The sequence below is a fragment of the Condylostylus longicornis genome, unplaced genomic scaffold (genome assembly GCF_029603195.1).
Source record: "Condylostylus longicornis isolate FDR11 unplaced genomic scaffold, ASM2960319v2 ptg000027l, whole genome shotgun sequence".
Lineage (NCBI taxonomy): Eukaryota > Metazoa > Arthropoda > Insecta > Diptera > Dolichopodidae > Condylostylus > Condylostylus longicornis.
In genome coordinates this window covers 8,277,026-8,297,956 of record NW_026577996.1, presented here as the reverse complement: position 1 = coordinate 8,297,956, position 20,931 = coordinate 8,277,026, and the positions used below count along the sequence as shown (strand labels likewise).

The 20,931-nt window shown below is 24.6% G+C and overlaps 1 protein-coding gene across 2 annotated transcripts in view; it reads left to right on the top strand.

Annotated features, from left to right (window-relative positions):
- The first annotated feature begins 509 nt into the window (after positions 1–509).
- LOC129607261 (FK506-binding protein 2) overlaps positions 510–20,931 on the top strand; it is a 48,890-nt gene continuing 28,468 nt past the window's right edge. Inside the window, exons 1-2 of one of the 2 annotated variants that reach the window (XM_055518129.1) lie at positions 510–666; positions 15,980–16,158. In XM_055518129.1, coding sequence (XP_055374104.1) covers positions 15,980–16,158 — 179 coding nt within the window. In that variant the 5' untranslated portion in view covers positions 510–666. Of the gene's footprint in view, positions 667–15,979; positions 16,159–20,931 lie in introns of those variants that run through there. The other variant, XM_055518130.1, reaches the window with a different exon arrangement.

Here is a 20,931-nt window from a genome sequence, read left to right as displayed (position 1 = left end):
AAAATTTTTTTGAGAAATTCTCAATTTACTTTAATTTTTTCGATCATTTTAATTGAACATTCCAATACAATTGGACGTTTTTTTTTTTATTAGATCGCATTTACAAACAAGTATAAAGAAAAAAAAAAATAAAAATTGTTATTGGAATTTCTTGTTCATAAAATAAACATTGAAGCTCTTAGAGAGCAAACGGAATATATAAAAAAATAAGTGTAAATTATATAAAAAAAAAAGAAAAATAATTAAAATAGAATAAAATAAGAAAAGTTTCTTTTTTTTTCTCCAATAAAAAATCGCGACGTGGACAAATCTTATTTTATTATTTTAATAATATTAGAAAAAGATAGTAGCAAAATCTCAAGAATAAAAAAGGTAGTGTCAAAGTTTACTTTTAAAATTAAATATATATACATATATATAATATATAAATATCTAACATAGTGTATATAACAATAATAATAATATAAAAAAATTTTGACGGTATAATTAAGACCACGCAGATAAGAGAATTTGACAGCGAACGGCGAAAAAAAAAAATTAATGTAGAAAGAAAACAAAAAACGTGGAATTTATAAAATATTAAAAAAAAAGTACAAGTTTTTGTTGAAAAATTATTATTTAATATTAAAAAATAATTTAAGCATTTTAGTAAAAAAAAATACAAAGGTAATTGTCTACTTTTAAATTACCTGTAAAGTGAAATTTATCTTGAAATGTGAGAGACGAGGAAATATTTATGAAATTACAAGTTTCTAAAATTTTATTAATATTTTTTTTTTAATAAATTTGCTAAAAAAAAATAATGCCCGCCTAGTGCCGGGTCAACTATATAAGTACATAGATATCTAGTTCATTATTCTAATGAAAATATAATGTGATGACGTCATTAATATTAATGTCAAGAAAAAAAAATGTTTAGTTTATGTGGTGGATTTGATTATGTGGTAGAATGTATGAGGCTTTTAACATTTTGTATATAAAAATGATTAGTAAAAATATTTGAGAATTAATCGATGGTGAAGTGCAAAAATATGCTAAGTAATAAAATTTTTAAAATGCGTTTTTTTTTATGCCACATCTCATTTCGAAAGGTACCCTCTTTAGAACATAGATTTTAGTGACATAGGTGTATTAGTTTGCGAGATCAATGTGACTGAAATAGGTTAAGTGCAAAGTCGAAAGGCGAAGTAGTTTTTTTGAATATTCCTATTACAAAAGCTGGAATAGTGACGAAACATAAATGTGCTATAATTACATCAGTTGTCTATTACCGATCATTAACACTATTTGACATTTTATGCTAATCAAAAGCTAATTTAAGTAGTTTAAACTAACAAAGGATAATAATTAAATTATATAGTGTTATTCTAATTAATTGGCTTCTTTTCGAAAATTTGGAAAACTTTCAAAATGCCCTGTAAAATTTTAAATTTGCTATTTACGATATCTTTCCGCTTCACCATCGAAATTCAAATATTATTAGAAAATATACATATTCGGTATAAGAAAAGATATTATGATATCTAACAATGAAATTATTTATTTATTAATTGTCATTTCATTAAAATATAAATAAACACAATGTATAATATTAGTTTTATTTAAAAAAAATTATTGCAATGTTAAATGTTATAAATATTAATTTGAACTTAAATGCTTCCAAATGTCAAGAATATTATTTTGATTAATATTCAATATAATGAGAATGTTATTTTTAATCAGTCAAAGTCAATGTTATCTTTTATAATATTTTCTCTGCTACATTAAAAAGAAAACGTACGATACGATACGCATACGAATTACGAATATACGATACGATTGTTCTATTTTTAGAGAGAAAATAATAATTAATAAAATTACATTGCTTTTTTTCTCTTAGCTTCAACAAAATAAACACATGATACATGATTAACAGATTTGAGAAGAGCTACAAAATACAAATATACAAAATTACAGTAAATAAAAAAAGAAAAGAGTTGAGTCGAGTAGAGAGAGTTTTTTTTAAACATATTTTGAGAATATTAATTTTTTATGCTCTAACGCTCTAGTAAATTTAAATGAGTTCTATTTAATTTTCGTGATATGATCATTTTCATTTTATATCGAAATTAATTTTTTTAATATTATCGTAGTTCAGGTGTAAATTAAATAATTATACATACAATATACATATGTATATTTATTTTTTGGTAAAAATTTGACTAAAAATGAATGCAACACGATTTTTTTTTTTAATTTTTTTTTTCACAACAGATCTAGGTTATGTTTGAGAAGAAGTTATTGACATTTCTTAAGTTTTTATGTATGGAAAGTGTGTTTCCATGTATAATAACCTAAAGATATAATTATATTTGAGTGAATTTTAATTTAAGTTTTGTTTCGATTCAATTTTGAATTTCACTCGTTTTGCTTATATTTTTCATTAGCTCATTACAATAGTGTTATTGACAAGAGTAAAGAGGATTACGGTTATTTGAGTAGAATTGCTAATGATAGTGTAAAAAGTAAAGTAAAACATGACTAAATACCGTATTTAAGCAGTATATTTAGTTATGTACCTATGTATAAAGTAAAGTATGTATGTACTCATGTTTTTGCTCATAAAATATACGTGTACCTATAGTCTTTTTAATTCTGGTATGTGATCTAAATAAATAAAGATTAAATAAATAGAAAAAAGATACTGTTACCAACTTAAAAAAAAATTAAACAGAGTAAACAAATATAAAATTTTCATTTTTAAAATTCAAATTCAAATATGTTTGTTTTATTAATACTAAGCAAACATAATATTATCTACACACATATATATTGGTATTAGCTGTATTAAAACGAGAGATAAAATAACAAACGTGGCTCAAACAGTTTTAACGTTTTAAGTAAATTATGAGGTGACAGGCAATTCAATTGATATTATGAATTATTTTACGATCATTTTTTGCTTTCAATGACTACAATGATTCTCAACTAGTATTGACATAATAACGTAAATTAACAATATTCTCTGTACCATTAAATTATATGAGAACAAATAAAAAAATTGCATTAAATGCACTTTCATAAAAAATTTTTTTAATATTAACTATCATAATATTTGCTATAAGTAGTAATCAATTATTTTTGATAAAGTTTAAAAGGTGGTTGAGAAAGTTTGATTAATAAATTTGATCCCGCTGACATTGTAATTTTTCAAGTAACAATATAACAGTAATTATTTAGAATAGAATTAAATTTCAATTACACATTATGTTTAATAATAAAAAATTTTTAGGTCACTGGGTTAGAATATTAATTTACATTGAAAATGCAATGTTGACAGTATTAAGAACTTAATACGAACTCGTTCTTAATACAGAACAATAAAAAATTGAGCAATAAGTACTCATACATTTTTTATATGCATTTAACAATTTATAATTATTGATCCAACTAATCAATTTTAAGCAATTTTATACTTATTTGTAAAGTAGATTAAACATTTCGTTATCTTATCGTAATTCGGTTTTCAAATATTTAAAGTTACGATCAAATTTTATCAATTTTTAATTCATCTTGTTGAAGTTATTCAATCAAAATAAATAAATTAAATTTGATCGACAGTTAATAAGTTTTGCAAAAATAAAAATTAATAAATTATAAGATCTTTAATAAAATTTTCGGCTCCTTTGAATACTTAAGCTCAGAGAGATAAAGAGAGATATTAGATAGAAACAGATTTACTTAATAGCACAGAATTTATAAAACTATTGGTGAAATTCTCCTAAATTGCAAAGTAATAACCAGTTAAACGATAATTAATTCGTCATTTGTGTTTGAAGCGTTTTCACATTATATACGTCTGATGACAAATTAATTATCAAGTATAACTTTGCCGCAATATTCTTGAAAATTATTAAATCCAAATACTTCCTCAAATAATCGTCTTAAAAACAAAAATCAACATAAAATTAATATTAAAATAAACATTCCTACAACAATGACGTCTCCCCATTTTTAAAAAAAGAAATTTTTTCTCACTTTAAATGTCAAAAAAAACAAGAAATAACAAAAGATAACCAAAATCTCGTCGCAAATTCTTTATAAATTTGAATTTTTTTTTTCTTAGTTTATTGAACTTTTACTTTGCTTATTTTTTTAATTTACATTTTTTACCTAAGTATAAAAATTTTTCAAAAATAACTGGTCTACTATTAAATAAACCAAAAAAAGAATTAAGAAAAAAAAACAAGTCAGGTAAGAGCAGACAATGAAATCTTCGACAACAAATTTAACAAGTTTATTTTTACTGCTTTTTGTTTTGTGAAACGCAAAACTTTTCATATGTAAAGTTCAACTACACGCTGTACACACCATAGTCACTACCACCATTAACAGCACATCAATTACAGGAAAAACAAAATTGAGAGCAACAATTAAGATTGAAGTTAGACTCGCTTTTTGTTGCAATTATTATTTTTTTTAAGCTCTCAATGACGAAATTTTCATGTTTTTAGAATTTTATAATTTTTTTTTTGTTATTTTCAAGTGTTTCAAACTTTTATTGTTCGTCTTTTTTTTTTATCTAGTGTTAATTTTGCATTCGATAATATTTAATTGCTTTGTGCTAAAGAATGGTTGTTAATTTTATAAAATGCAAATAAAACTATAGTCAAGGCAATTTTTCATATTATACTAAATAAATATTATATACAAATAGTTTCTATAATGAAAAATTATCGCGAACAAAACAAAAAAACACAAAAGGTAAAATAATTAAATTTTATTTTGTAAGCATCATGCATGGTTAAACGCCATACTATAGCAAAACATGGGAGAACGAATCTAATAATAGAATGAAATTGTGATAAAAAAATGCTTACGGTTTAAAATAGCATTAGTCAATGTTAGTTTAACGGTATACCTATGGTATACGCACCTGTATGTACTTCTTTGCTATGTGGGGAGATTTTATTAACGTGTTTTTCATTCCTACACTTAAGATTAATTGCATATTTCAACTTATTGAGTTGTTATTGTATTCATAGGAATAAGTTACAGAAAATGAAATAATTCGGCTAACATTGTGTAGCTTGAAATGAAACCATCTAAGTTCCCAACTACTTTCAAATTTTTGTTTCAATGAAATTTCGAAAATCTTCCTGTAATAAAACCAATAAAATGTCCAAGTACATTGGGGGTTTGTGAATGGATTACTCCTACGGAATTAGTCTCCTCTCAAAAAACTTGTTTTTGCAAAGCCTCTTCATGATCGACAGGATGATGATTGTAAGTTCTATAGTACATTCCAAGGCGTTTTGGTATCGCCAACTAGTCGATAGTTGGGCTTTGTTTCGAACTAATTTGCAATGGTAGATATAACATGGTATTGCTGATTGCCGAAAAATATACGTTTCTTGAAATTGTCTTAAAAACAGAAAAAAAAATAATTTTATTAAAAATGAAGATTTTAATATTTAATACTACTCTGGACAACTTAAGTTTACCATTATTGATCTTGGATCAATAATAATGTTAATAACTTCTTCACTCTAATTTATTTTTTTGGTTTACTTCTCTGTAAATTGAATTTTTTATAACAAATGAAATATGTCGTAACTAAAACTAAATGTACAAACTAAGTAAAACAAAAAACACTTAGAAAATTTCGTTAACATTTTCATTACGATGAAAAATTTTTCATGTAAAGAAGCATTAGCATTTGCTTTTTTCATTTGAGAACATTTTTCTCTGATTTTTGCAGAAAATATAAATTCTGCACAGTTATACAGAATCAGCAATGATTTTCTGTGCAATAAGATTTTCTCCTGCCTTTCATCGGAGAGAACATAATGGGAGGGACGTGATGCTTACTGCAAACTCATCAACTTTAACACGAATTTACAAACTAAATGACAAGAGGATACTGAGCTCTTCATGAGTTCTTGCAGTTGTCAGATACATGCTGTGACTAGAAAGAAGCAGAGCCATATAAGATCATTAATTTTGTATTAGTTATAGACAAAATATTGTTGTGTTCAGGGAACTTACTTTGATATAATTTTATATAAACAGACATTCAAAATTTTATAATGCAATTTTTTGAGTGTAATTATTGAGTTCATCATTTTCATTTGAGTGATTTTAACACATAAGTTAAAAGAAAAAAAAAACTTATTTTAGGAGTGCCTTTAAGAGCATTAATTGAAATTTTTGTCAATAAAACTTTCTTTTTAATTCACTTCTTTCCCTCTATATACCTTAAATATATTTAATTCAATTAAATATTTGTGTTTCTTTAACTCTTTAAGTTGTCACCTGTATATAGGTATACTTCAAAAAAAAAAATATACAAATAATTATTTAGAAGAGGTTTGATCATCATTGTATACCACTTATAATTATAACATCGTTACTATTTGTTTCATTTGAATTTTAAAATTTAATAAATTATGAAAATTTCACTTCAATTTTTGCACAGAATACTAAAATGTTTCATATTTTTTACTCGTGTGTGTGTGTGTTTTTTTTAAATGAAAATGTTTAAAGAGTAAATTGGAGTTTTGTTTTTTATTTAAGAGATTTTCTTGTTTGTTATTATGGAAATTGTTATACACAAGTGTAGTACATTAATAATAAATTTTAACCTATAAAAGGTAAAAAAAAGTATAACAAAAAAATAATTTAAGTCAAAAAAGAAATTTTGTTCAAATTCATTTTTAGTCATTGGGACGTAAAACTGACCAGAAGAATATGGAAGTTTTAATGACTTTTTAACGAATCACGTAGGATTTACTTAATTTTTTTTTTAGTTTTTTCAACAATAGCGTGTAGTTTTTCTATAAAGAGAAATTTTCTTCTGAAAATTAATAATTTAAATAGCATTTTAGTAAATTTTCTAACCTGAAATTTAAAAACTAATTTCACAAAAATATTAACTAATTTGGTTTTAAATGAGAACGGTTTTGTTAATTGGAACGTTAATTTTAATAATACAAAATTTGTCTGAAAATTTTTGGGTGAAAACTTTAAATATGACGATTACTCATTAAGTATTTAACAACAGTTTAAAAGATTATGCTCCAAATCCATGAAAATTTATTAAAATTTTTGTTATAAAAAGAAAGTTTTAGTTTTTATTAAGTATATAGGAAATTAAAATGAAGTCATATAGTTTTTTTTTTCTTTTTGGAAAAATTCTCCTTATGCAAATAAAATTTTAATGGTGATCGTTAGGGGTTCAATGAACTTGTGTTTTTTATTTGTTAATTTTTTTGTTGCTTTAATGTGGGAGTGTGGGTGTGAAAATTAATAAAAAAAAAAGTATCTTAATCACAATTCGCGTAAGGTATATAAGTAATTAATTATTAAAATGGTTAATTAATATTATTATACATATAGGTTTTAACCAAAATTAATTAACATTCAAAATTGGCAACAATTTGATTTATTTCTATTTATATATTATTTTTAATGTTATGCGTGGTCTTTTGTAAATTGATTAATAAATTAACTATATTTAATTTAAAATTTCTAAAAATTTTTACAATTAATGCGATTTTAAAGCAGATAACATTGAATTTCACTAATTTTATGTTATATGAATATATTTCACTCAATTTATTATTTAGATTCTCGACTATTAATAATTTGATCGGAACCTGATTTTTGAAAAAGGAAAAAAATTTTATCAATAATTTAATAGAAAGCTATAACACATTATCATTCAAATTTTCAACATGAGTACTTAATACGAATTGTTATTTTTGTGAGTGTACAATATAAACTAGAATTTTTCTTTGAGTGTATTTGCAAAACCTAGTTTTTTAACTACATAATAATATTACATCCGATATAATTCTCTAATATAAATGTTCAGTTCTATAATATTTTATGTATTCATAATTGTAGATCTCAATTAATTATGAACTTTAAAGATAACCTTTAAATTAATCTCTCAATCGTTTCTCTTTTAATATACAAGCGGTGATTATCAAATTTTGTAAGTTAAGCTAGATTAAATGGGAATTATTCTCTTACTCAATTATATTATAAGTTGTACTTTCGAATATATACGACAGAATACGACAATTTCGGTTTTTATTACAAAATGATCTTATCAATTTATCTATGGGTTCTTGCCCCGTCAATTCCCAAAGGTCCGAGTTCTTGATTTTTCTCGGCCAGAATATTCTGCAGATTGATCTAAGGCACTTATTTATGAAGATCTGTATTTTGTTTGTCCAGTTTTTCTTTATTAACCATGTCTCACTTCCATATAGGAGCACGGATTTTACGCATGAGTTGAATATTCTGATTTTTGTGCCCCTAGCTAAGTGGCGTTGTTTCCAGACAGGCCATAGTCTCCCAAATGCCGTTCTTGCAAGTGTAATTCGATTCTCCATGTCCCTTTCAGCACCTCCATTTGTAGTAATTATACTACCAAGGTAGCAGAATTCCGAGACTTCCTCTATTTCTGTGTTTCTTACTTTTAGAGGGGCATTGCTTCTGGCGTTAATTCTCATGCTTTTTGTTTTGTGTGTGTTTATTCGGAGACCGACTCTTGAGGCACTTTGATTTAGTTCTGATATCTTTTCTTGCATATCATGGTGCGTGTGGGCAAGTAGGGCTATGTCATCTGCGTAATCTAGGCTTTCGAGTCTACTTATGAGTGTCCACGTTATACCTCTGGCAGTAACTGTTACTCTTCTTATAACCTCGTCAAGCACTACGTTGAACAGGAGTGGGGATAGGGAGCATCCCTGCTTGACTCCGGCTCTCAGTTTTATCGTATTGCTTAGCTGGCCCTGGTGAAGCACTCTTAGCTCTGCATCTTCATATACCGCTCTTATTATGTTGATTAATTTTCGTGGTATGTTAATTATTTCATGCTCTTTCTTTATTATAATAATTATTTTAATCGAATTACTTAATTAGTTTTGCAATCCAAGTCATATATTTACTAAATTTTTCATTTTATAATAATTATTATTATTAATTTATTATTAATTTATAATTATTATCATTAACCATTCTTAGACCTTATTTTGATTGACTCAATATATACAGTTAATTTTCATAATTGTGTTAAAATAAATAAGACATGTGCTATCAATAATTAACTAAACAATAATAATTATGTATAATAAAAATGGCGCCATTATGTCAAAAATTTATGACATATTAAAATGAAGCGAGCCAATAATTATATTTAATTTAATTTCATTAAATTAAAAATAATATAAAAAACGATTAATATAAGAAATACATTAATTATTTATTAAATTCTTTAATTATAATTTATTTATTCAAAACGCTTTCTTTCTTTCCATTTATTTTATTTTCACTTAATAAAATAAAATATGCGTGTATACATAATATACGTATGTAACTATGTGTATATATACATAATTTCCTGACTTGTAAGTTTAATATTATTCAATATTCAACGCATATTGTAATTTTTTCTTTTCTTAAATTATTTCAATATATATATGTATATTTCTGTATTTTATTGTTAAGATCACGTTTTTAATATTATGTTATGGATTCCGGTTACTACAAAATTATGTTAAATGAATAAAATTTAGTTATTATATTTATGAATACTATAAAGAATATAGTGGTTATTATGTTAAAAACTTTTGAATTGTTGTATTTATTTATATATATGCGTAATTTTGTCGATTCGATTTGTAATAATCACATTGTAATAATGCATCTTTTAATTTTTGCATAACACAGTAAGCCATGGATTATATGCCTTTTAAAATTAACAATAAATTTAATTGAGAAATTTTTTTTTAATGAAAACTTGGATAAATGAAGTTGGTTAAAAAAATTTACAAATAAACTCGTGTAATTATTTTACAATTTCTTTTATTTAGTAATAGAACGTGCTTCTCAAAGCAATGCAGTGGATAATAAACCAATTTGAAGAATTTGCTAGAATTTTGAAAAATATAAAGGAAATTTGGAAAGTAAACGCGAATCAAACCGAAAACATCTACATGATTTTTAATAAAAATCTTAATTTTAATTGTATATTACACATCTTTGCTAATTCCGATATTTGGAGGAGTTTATTCCGATATTTTGATAAGAATTAATAAAATAAATATTTTTTTCCACTGAAATTATGTACATATATTTGTTTGTATCGTAAAGAGTTAAAATTTGACTTATCTAGGATATCGTATAAGAGGAATAGTATATTTATTTTAAAAATTTTCAGAAAACTGGTTCATGATTACGTTTAATTTGAAGGGTAGCAAAACTTGCCGAATTGGTCACATGATTTTTATAATTTTAATAAATTATTAAAAGTACAGTAAATTTTAATAATTACTTTTATGAATATTAAAATCTGAACACACGTATACATATAAACGGTAACACCCCATCTCTTAAGATGATAGAGAAATAGATATTATTTTACTTGGAAAGTACTGTATTTAAACAATTGTTTCGAATTATTTTGGCGGCGGCATAGTTAACTAAATATTTTGTAATTTGAAAAAAAAAAAATTTTTTTTTAAACTTTTGTTTTAAAACAAGCTTTTTGGCTTTATAACAAATTGTGATCATTATTTTGTCTCTCTTATTATTGTCATACACATACTGTTATACTTATGCATATTATATACTTATCATGCAAAATTGCTAAATTTTCAATTATACATACTTATCAATTACACATGTAAATATATGTAAGTGAGTACTTTTTGTATGTTTGTATGTATGTACATAATATTAATTTTTAATTCATGTTGTTTTTCTTTTATTTATTAAGCGAAAGTGGATTTTCTACCTTCTTTAACAATATACCTGTATTTATAATTATGTATACATGTATGTTTGTGTATGAAATTCGCGATTTTTCTTGTTTTCTTTAACATACTGGCAAAAAGTATAACAATAAAAAGAGAAAAACAGTTATATTTTCATTTTATATACCTACATACTTGGCTATATTTGACTGTTTTTCTTCATTTTGTTTTTTTTTTTTTGTGTATGTTCCTCAGTTATGTTGTCTTCATTGAAAATAGTGGAAAAGATTTTTCATCAGTTGAATTTTTAAGCGTGAATGTTAAAGATTGTTTTTATTTTTTAAGAAATATTGTAGCTATTTATAAGAGAAAATAAAAGTATGTTTTTAATTATAATTAAATAATATTTAAATTTTAAATATTTTTTGCCGTATTTTTAAGAAAATTTGTTACAAAAAATTTTTAATTAATTTTTATTAAGAAATATGAAAAAAAAAATCAAATAATTTTGAGTTCAGTTTTTTATAATACAAATGTGTTGATATTTGTGTTTAATATTTAATTTATAAATTTAATGAAGTAAGATGAAGTATAAAATAATTACGTACATAAGTAGTTGATTTTTTCAAAATTTATAATCGGGCTTTGGAATTATGGCCTTAAAATAATTAAAGCATTTGAAACTGGAAAATGGGAACAATTTGTTGTAAATATTCAAAATTCAACTTCAAAAAGTAAAAAATGGGTAGGACGGGGATACCAAATTCATAAAATAAAAGCTACATTATCGTATTTTTAATAAAATTATTAAATTTGAAAAATTTTTTCAATTTTAAATTAAAAATTTTTCACATAAATTTCTCTGTGACTTCTATTTTTAACTACTAACTTTCTACTTGCCGTAGCATAGAACTAGTTCCACTGTCCTTGTTCCATTGTGCACCAACATTTTAAATCCGAGTTTGTATATATTTGCTTTCGTTTCAAATCACTAATATTTTACACTATAACTTCTAATTATATATTGAAAATAAATACAAACTTATTTTTTTTGTGTTTATTGTAGAAATTTTTAAACATATTCAAAGTATATTTTAGGCATAAATAATAAATTTTAATTTAGGCCTAAATGTTATTAAATTTTTTTTAACAAAATTTAAGTTGAACAATGCCAAACACAATATTAATGTCAAATAATGAATAGAATCACTAATCAGGAATTTCAAATTTGAACTCGATCGCAAATAAATGTAATTTAAAACAATAACATGGTATTGTTGAGTGTAATTGGGCCAAATTCAAAATAATAATGAAGAAAGTTGAATGAATGCCAGGCAATTTAATAATTATGTTCGAAACTCAACTTATTTACTATTCGATTTTTCTATTAAATTATAAAATTTCTTATATGAATTTATTTGTAAGCAACACAATACATTTGAATTGTAATTTAAAAGACAAAATTTATTCCTCATTTTTTCCACTTTTTTGTGTTGCGTGGCTAAGAAAAACGTGAACGAAAAGAAAATCATTTTGATAAAATCTTGAAATAAACCATTTTAAAAAAAATAAATCAAGTTTATTATAGACTTATGTATAATATGAAAAAGAAAATTCAAGTTCATTGAAATTTAAAATTTTTTTTGTTTAACTATAACTCATATGAACTACAAACACACGCACACAATATATAAATATTTGTAGAGGCTAATTGTGTATATACGTATATTAAATAAAATATCTCAAAGATATTTTAGTCATTATATTATTTTACAAATATTTTACGGTTATAATTTTATAATAAAATCAACGAACCGCAAAACATTTAATACACATTTGACAATTTAAAGGTGTTGACCCTTATATAATTTTTTTATTAATTAAATTTTATTACATATACAGTAGTCACACGTTTATATGAACAGCAATTGTTTAACATTAACTACTCTCTGTTATATGAAGACTACAGTATTAAAAATATGAAGAATAAGAACTTGATACTCTAATATAGAATGAAAATCCTTGAATGAGTCATATATATTCCACTTTATGCTTTGGTAAAAACTCCGAATTCTAGGAATCAGTGAAGATGCAATTTGATTCTTAAACGCTTTTTTTTTTTTGTGTTATGTGTGCATAAATAAGCTCAATTTTTGGTTTAAACTAAACAAAATGGTTGTTGGTCAGTATTATTTTCGCTATGGTTCGTAATATATGAAAAGTTGTCTGAATGACAGAAAGTAAATGATGAAGGAATTTAAAAAAAGGTGCAATTGTAACTAATTTGGCGAAATCGACCCTGTGTATGTAACATTAATAAAAAAAATTCTTAGAAAGTCGAAGTTGCCGGTTATGGAAAAGGTTTTGTATCGTTTGTTCTTAATTATGAATCATGATTTTTTTATTATTTGAGAATAAATGATATATTTGATTAGCTTAAAAATAACGTTTTTGGTTTACTCTCACTTAATGAAACTTATTAATAGTCTTTGCCTGGGTCATATTAACATGCGACTACTGTGATTAACCGAGTGTACAACATTCATGATCATTTTTTAGATAATTTAAATTATAAGTGTAGGTAACACTGTTTTTATCATAATGACGAATTTAACAATGTTGCGCGTGTAATGGCTGTAATAATTATAAAATAAAATATAATTAGAAACTAAATATTTTCAATGATAAATTTTATGGAAAAAAATTAAATTATTATAATTTTAAATTAATTAATTACTTTTATTTATGATATGCTTTTAAAGGTTGGAAATAAGGTCATTTTGATGAGTTTATGAGAGTTTATGAGGTTGAGACTGTTAAGAGTACTCATGTTTAATGAGTATAAGTAGAGACAAATTATTCAGCAAAGTTAAACTTACAATTTTTTTTTATGCTATGTGTTTAAATTCTTATACACACTTCATTGAATTTATTTTTAACAGAAGTTATTTCTTGGTATTTATGAAACTATTATAATTTTGCGAATATGAAATTATAACTGCGAACTTCAATATATCGAGAGTTTTAGAAAACTCTTTGTTACGATGCTTTCTCCTGCCAAATCACTAACTATTCTACGATGAATTCCAGTATCGTTCGTTCGTTACTTCAGGCAGGACCATACTCCTCCTTTTCGTCATAGAATTCACCTCCCTTTGTTATGTGCCTGGATTAATTTTTTCTTAAATTGTGTTAGATCGTAGAGGCGTCTTAAGTCGGTCTTCTCCTCTCCTCTGAATAGCACATTTCTCTATCCTATTCCATTTATTTGTTTTTCACTGTTATTCTTAGGAAGTTCTCTATAATTTTCGTACTGTTTCTAAAATATGTAGCACTGGGGAATAATATACACTTTTCTGCAATATTACGAGTATTAATTGATGAAAAATGTCGCTTAAAAAATATTTTTAGCGTACAGTAATGTAAAAAGATATAAAAAATTTTTAAGGAATTTTTTAAGCGTAAAAGTTATTAAAATATACCTTGGCACATTTCATTATGCAATTAAATGTCAAGATATGTTTACACGTACATACATTTTTCAAAATTAAATTTTATCTACTTACTTGCATAACAAAAAAAAAAAGAGATTCCTAATTGTAAATATGTGTAAAATTTATTTTATGTCATTAATGTCAATAAAAATCATGGAAAAATGAAAGGTAAAACATGTTTCATGCCGATAATACTCCATCGTTACTTATTGGTTACAATAAGTAAATAAAGTTACGTAATTTGACAAAATTACAAAAAATCTTTTACTCATATGCGGTTGACTATTTTTTGATTTCCTTGTATGTAGAAAAAAAAATTATAGTTTTAAGCAATAAGTAAATGGCAAGCGAATACGGAAATTCCATGGTTTAAAGTGATTTAAACAATAAAAAAAATTTGTTCCAACTAAAATTCCATAAAATCTACTCCTACAAATGAAATATTTCAGCAGAATGTACGTACAATACAAAATATGTAAAAAGAAATCAATGATTGTGTAAGTGGTGGACAAAAGTGCATCTTGCAAAGTGAATCTTATAGAAGTGAAAAAAAATTGCACAGGGGGGTGACAAACTCTTTCATAATTATTAATATTTTAATATAGAAGAGCTTTTTAAGATCACAGCATGTTTTGTTGTTTACAAATGCAAGCAGGCAAAATAATATTTGTGTTGAACGAATCCGTTGCTACAATAGTTATTTGTTTTATTAAATGAAGGTATTCAATTATGAATTCATATTCCATTTCAAATTGATGTTTGGTTGAATTCGCGTTTGAGAATTAAATAAAATTGCACTGCAATATAGCTACTAAAGTAGCGCTACGAACAAGAACTCTGTTCTAAGTCTCTGTCAATAAGTTTGATCCTATATTATACTTAAATAATGAGTTCTCTACTAATTGAGGTTATGAATATAAAAGCAGAAAAAAATTTAATGCTGCCGATTTGAAAGAAGATCTTTTGCAGTTCTACCAACAAAAACGGAATTCTTTTTACAGCAAACTATACAAAAACGTGCTGCCATTTTGAAAGGAATTTTTGTTACGACTGCAAACGCGAATTCAACTTTTTGCTGTTAAAGCTGAACGTTAACATTAAGCTTTAACAGTTTTATTATAAATTTTTAAAACTAAATAGATCATACAAATTTTTTGATATTCTAAGGACTATTTGGATTTTTTGTTTACAGAAGTCAAAAATATTTTTGTTAAATTTTAATATTTTTATTTTCGAAATGAATAGTAAAAGTTCGAGAACATTTCAATAACATAAAAAATTAGAATAAGAACAGAATTTCAAAGAAAATTTACCAACATCAATTGTTAAAAATTATTCAACGAATCAGTTCATTGTTAAAAACGAGAAAATTCCAGTATTGGCAGACAATTCCCTTCATCTGCTAAATATGCATAATAATAAAGCACACCTTTAATTAACGCCACAATGACATTGAAAATCAGATGATAAATTTATAATATCTTTCAAAAATAATTGATATACAAAAATGAAAACCAGTTAATGGGGGAAAAAAACTGGTCTTCCAAATATTTGAATCACATTCGATTACTTATGTGCAATTTAAGTGAATTAATAAACTGGTTCTTAATTAGCCCGGTCAAAATATGCTCAAATTTATTTATAAATAATTTAGTGAAATTTGATTAAATTATAAATTAATTTTAATATTATATTAAAATTAATAATTTAATTTTTAATTTAATATTTTTCTTTTTATAGATGTTCAAATCTGTACTTATATTATCGTGCCTTATGGCCACCGTTTATTGTGCTGCCGAAGATTTTAAAGTAGAAGTAGTTAGTGTACCAGAAATATGTGAACAAAAATCAAAAAATGGTGACATGTTAACAATGCATTATACTGGTACATTAACAGATGGAAAAAAATTTGATTCAAGGTAAGTTTATTGTTTAATCAGTATTTAAAAAAAAATAATATACAAGGTATTCCGCCTTTAGATTACTACCATAATAATTATGAAAAATTTTTGAAATTACTTTTAAATACACTTAAGTTTTTAAATCTAGTAAATTTTATGTAAGCTTAAGATTAAAATAATATTGAGGATTTAAATTAGCTTCAAGATAAGTTATCAGTCAACTATAATCTGCTTAAGATTAATCGCGTTTGAATGTATACGAGAGAAAGTTGTAATAATATTGTTCAATCATATTGTTATACGCTGCATGAGCTTAAAATCTTCAAATTAGTTTTTTAAAAGAAAGTGAAAAACTACGTAATTTTCATTTTCTGCTCGTAATAATTACAATTTTTTACTTATAATTACTATGAAAATATAATTATAATCATTATAATCTCTGAGCATACACAATATAAAATTCAGTAGTGTAATTTAAATTATAATTAAAATCACACTGTTAAAAAAATAATTTTGAAATTAGGATTTAGATTTACAAGAGAAGTAATAATGCAAGACCCGAAAAAATGTTCTTTAAATTTCAGTTCGCTCAGATGTAATTAATACAAAAATAAGGAAGCTCTTAAGTTTCTCAATTGTAATTTGCCTTATAGCTTTAAATCTTCATATAAACTTTAAAATTTTTCTTTCCCTTCCTGACTGACTGATAAATGATTGTCATTTATTTCCTTAAATGAAAAAAGTATTTGTTTTAAATGATTTTTTTATATATCACTTCCATTACATGCATGCGAATACTACACTATCATCATGTACCATAAATGAAAATTTAAAATATTTTTCTCATTTTATAGAAAATATTTTTCACATTTACTAAAACATATAACAAAACAATAATTTGCATACAACTTCTTAGTTGTTAATGCGAGTGCATGGAAAAAACCATTATTTTTTGTAAAATATTTTAAATGAAGAAGGCCAGTAGGTAATACGTTTAGGTCTATGTTGTACATCTTCTGCATGTAACATAATTAAGTAAATTTTTTATATACTAAAAGCATTATGAGCCTATATACGTACATACTATTGTATAACAATAATGAGCACCCGTCTAAGTTACTATCCAAATGATACATTGTTTAATTTTACAGGTGCATATAACGTTGTTTTCACATTAAACATTTCCATTCCCTATCTCTACCTAGTCACCTCTGCAACTTTTTTTTTTCTTAGCACATAGAATAAAATTGTGTATAAACGGTAGTTTTCATAATTTTTCAATGTTTTTCGCTTCTATTCGCGAAATAAAATATAATTTTTAATAGTTTTCTGTTTTTTTTTTCGTTTTTGGAAAATAATTTATGAATTTTCGTCTCGGCACTAACATGAAAGATAGATGAAACTATTTTTCAAAATTTTATGCTTACTTTTTTTTCCTACTTTTTTATGTTAAATTTTAGACAATTTTAATATGGAACATAATTTTAATATGGAACTTAACAAAATATTAAACGAATATGCTAGATTTAAGCAAAATATTCCAAATTTGGCGTAATATGTTAAAATTTGGCATAATAAGCTTATATTTGGCATAATATGCCAGATTTTGGCAGAATATGGCAAATTTAGCGTATTATGCTAAAAATTGCCGTTATACGAAAAATTTTAGGGTAGTAGTTAGAATTTGGCATAATACGGTAGATTTTAGCAGAAAATGCCAAATTTGGCATAATATGCTAAAATTTAACGTAATCGGTTAGAATTTGTCGTAATAAGGTAATATTTCTTATAATGTGCTAGAAGTATCATAAATTAGAAAAATATGCCAAAATGGACTAATAAGCTGAAATATGGCGAAATATACTAAAATTCAGTGTAATAAGTTAGAATTTAGCATAATATGCTATTTGACGTATTATTCTACAGCTGAGAATTTTAATAAATTCTGAGCTGTATATTTCGCCATATTTCAGCATTTGGTTTCAATTCTAGTAAATTAATTTCATCCAAATGCTTATTGCAACACCGAGTCTAACACTGTACTATTTTAATTCATTTTTGATATTAAAGTGACTGCTATACAGTTTATGTTTAACATTATGTTTTAACTCACTCAGATCATGTCCACATATTTACTAGAAAAATTATTCTATAGCTATAGTCGAGCCGATTCTCGCTTTCTTACAAATGTACTACTGACTATAAGAGAAAACTAATTATTTCATTAGAAATTTAATTTAAATCGAATTTAAAAATGAAAATGAGCAATTATTTGAACTAATTCGCAAATTTTTATTGTTTTAGCAGCTATCATTAGTTAATTCATAAAATTTTTCCTACAAAATATACAACAGCTCAAATTAAAAACAATAATTTCTTTCATAAGACTTTTAACATGTGAAAATTTCAACATAAAGTCTTTAAAACTTCTGTTCTCTTACCGTTAATGTTTAAACCAAATTTTTAACTCTTTATAAAAACGATGAAAATCAGAACTAAAACAAAAAAAATTAAATTAATGAGCTACTTGATTCTTTAAGAGGTTGGAAATTATACAAGGATTCTTTATAATAAATAATGTGATATATTAATAAGAAAATGTTTAAAGGAGCATACGTATGTATGGTATATACATATTGTGCACGTACATAAATGAACTTTATACCTGTATAATAACAATTTATACATAAATACGAAAAAGGATATTGTCTCAGGTTTAATCTCTTTTAACCACATAAGAATGTTAATTTTAATTATTTTTCGTCGACAACAACAAAAAATCCAACGTCAATTTATAAGGAAATGAAATATATAGAAATTTTGTATGTATGAAATTTATTGTTCTAATACCGTTATTCAAATTTCACATTATCAAGCTCACAAATATTTTTATTGTATAATGTTGGAAAATATTAAACCACAGATAATTTATATGTGAACACATTTAATATTTTTACGGTATATTTGCGAAAAAAAAAATAAAATTTTAAATTATAATGGTTTAATCCATTAGTTTCTTGATATAAGCGTTTCAATTAATGTCAAATAATTTAAGGTTTAAAAATTTTTTGCTGAAAAAACTGCTGAATTCTGACAGTTCAGTTTGTCTGTTTTACTAAAAATTCAAATAAATTCATTGGAGACTATCTTTTGAAGAGCTGTTGTGAGTAAATACTGTATAACAGTTATTTGCCATAAAATTCATAAAATCATGGTCTTGATATAATAAATATATATTCCAAATATTTCCATTTTGAGCCATTCTTACTAATATTATACTTCTCTTTATAAATAGGTCATATCACGAAAATTATAACATTTGTGCAACAAAAGACTTTTAAAACTAAAAACATTACATTTTCAATTAATTTTCTATACCATTCTTTACTTCATATTATTCTTTTCTTCATATTATTAATTTTCTTTAAAGATTAAAAATAATTTTAATTTTTCACTTAAAGAAAACACAAGAATAATGTTCTTTTAACCTATCATTTTCATTATAACAATAAATCGTTATTTATGTATAACACAATTTGATTAATAAATGTGTATATGAGAATATTGTTATACAATGTAAAAAGGTAAAACGAATTCTTATTTCTAATTTACCAACTTTCATAACTGTAAAACTTAAAATATTTTTAAAGAGAACAACACAACACAAACAATGAGAGTTCAATATCACGTGATATCATCATATGGTTTCCCAGTATAATTTTAAGAGATGTAAACAAAATGCGTTAATTTGTTTGAATTTAATTACGTTGAAAAATTCTTTGGGGAAAAATAAATCACCTGCGAAAATTTATATTTTTTTTAATGTTGAACTTCTCCCATTTCCCCAAATGCTTCCGGTATGAAAAGCTTTTCATTATTATTTTTTTTTTGGTTTCAAATTTTTTATTTTCTTTTTATTTATTTAATAAAAAAGAGTTTTCTTTTCTCTTCTTTAAACACAATGAAAATTTCCTTCTTTTTTTATTTTTCTGATTTTTATTATATTAAATAAACAATGTCATAATTTTAGAATGATTATAAAAATATAAAATTTATTATATAGGCAAATATAATAAATATGTAAATTATGCTTGTTAAATATTTGTTATCATAAATATACGTTGGTATGTGTTATAAAATGTAAATATTGCATTACCGCCAATTTGCCTACTTCATGTATATCACCAGTTCTCGATGGAACTTCATCATTGGCTCGAGGGATCTTTCGGAAATATTCTTCTACTGCGCCTCTCCTGGAATGATGTGGTTAAAAAATATTGCTTCGAGAAAAAGTTGAGTTCACTTAGTTAAAGTCTGTAATCACACACCATTAAATAGAATGTTGATGGGTCGATGACTCTATTGAGAACTGATGTGGATGAACGGACGTATATTACGGTTCAGAAACAGGTACTTCCAGCCAATGAGGACGTATCTGAGTGGCTTTCAAGTTTGTCACTGACATGAGCTTTAAATAGTCTTCATCTGACTGGGTAAATATACATCCAATACTGCAATTCTATAGAACTACGCCTCGTTTTCATTTAGGCCAATTCCTCCCGCTCTAATATTGTGTCTAGAATATTGAGCTTCAATCTTTGATTTTCATTTGATTTGATTATTTTAAAATTTTCATAGGAATGTTAATACTACTCATAAATGTCCGGCAACATATTTTATATTTAAACGCTAATAGAGTTCAAAAAATTGTACAATTTTTTGTATGTATGTAGGAAACAAAAAAAAAAACTTCTTTTAACACAATAGAGAAAAACGTGATTTATGTAAATT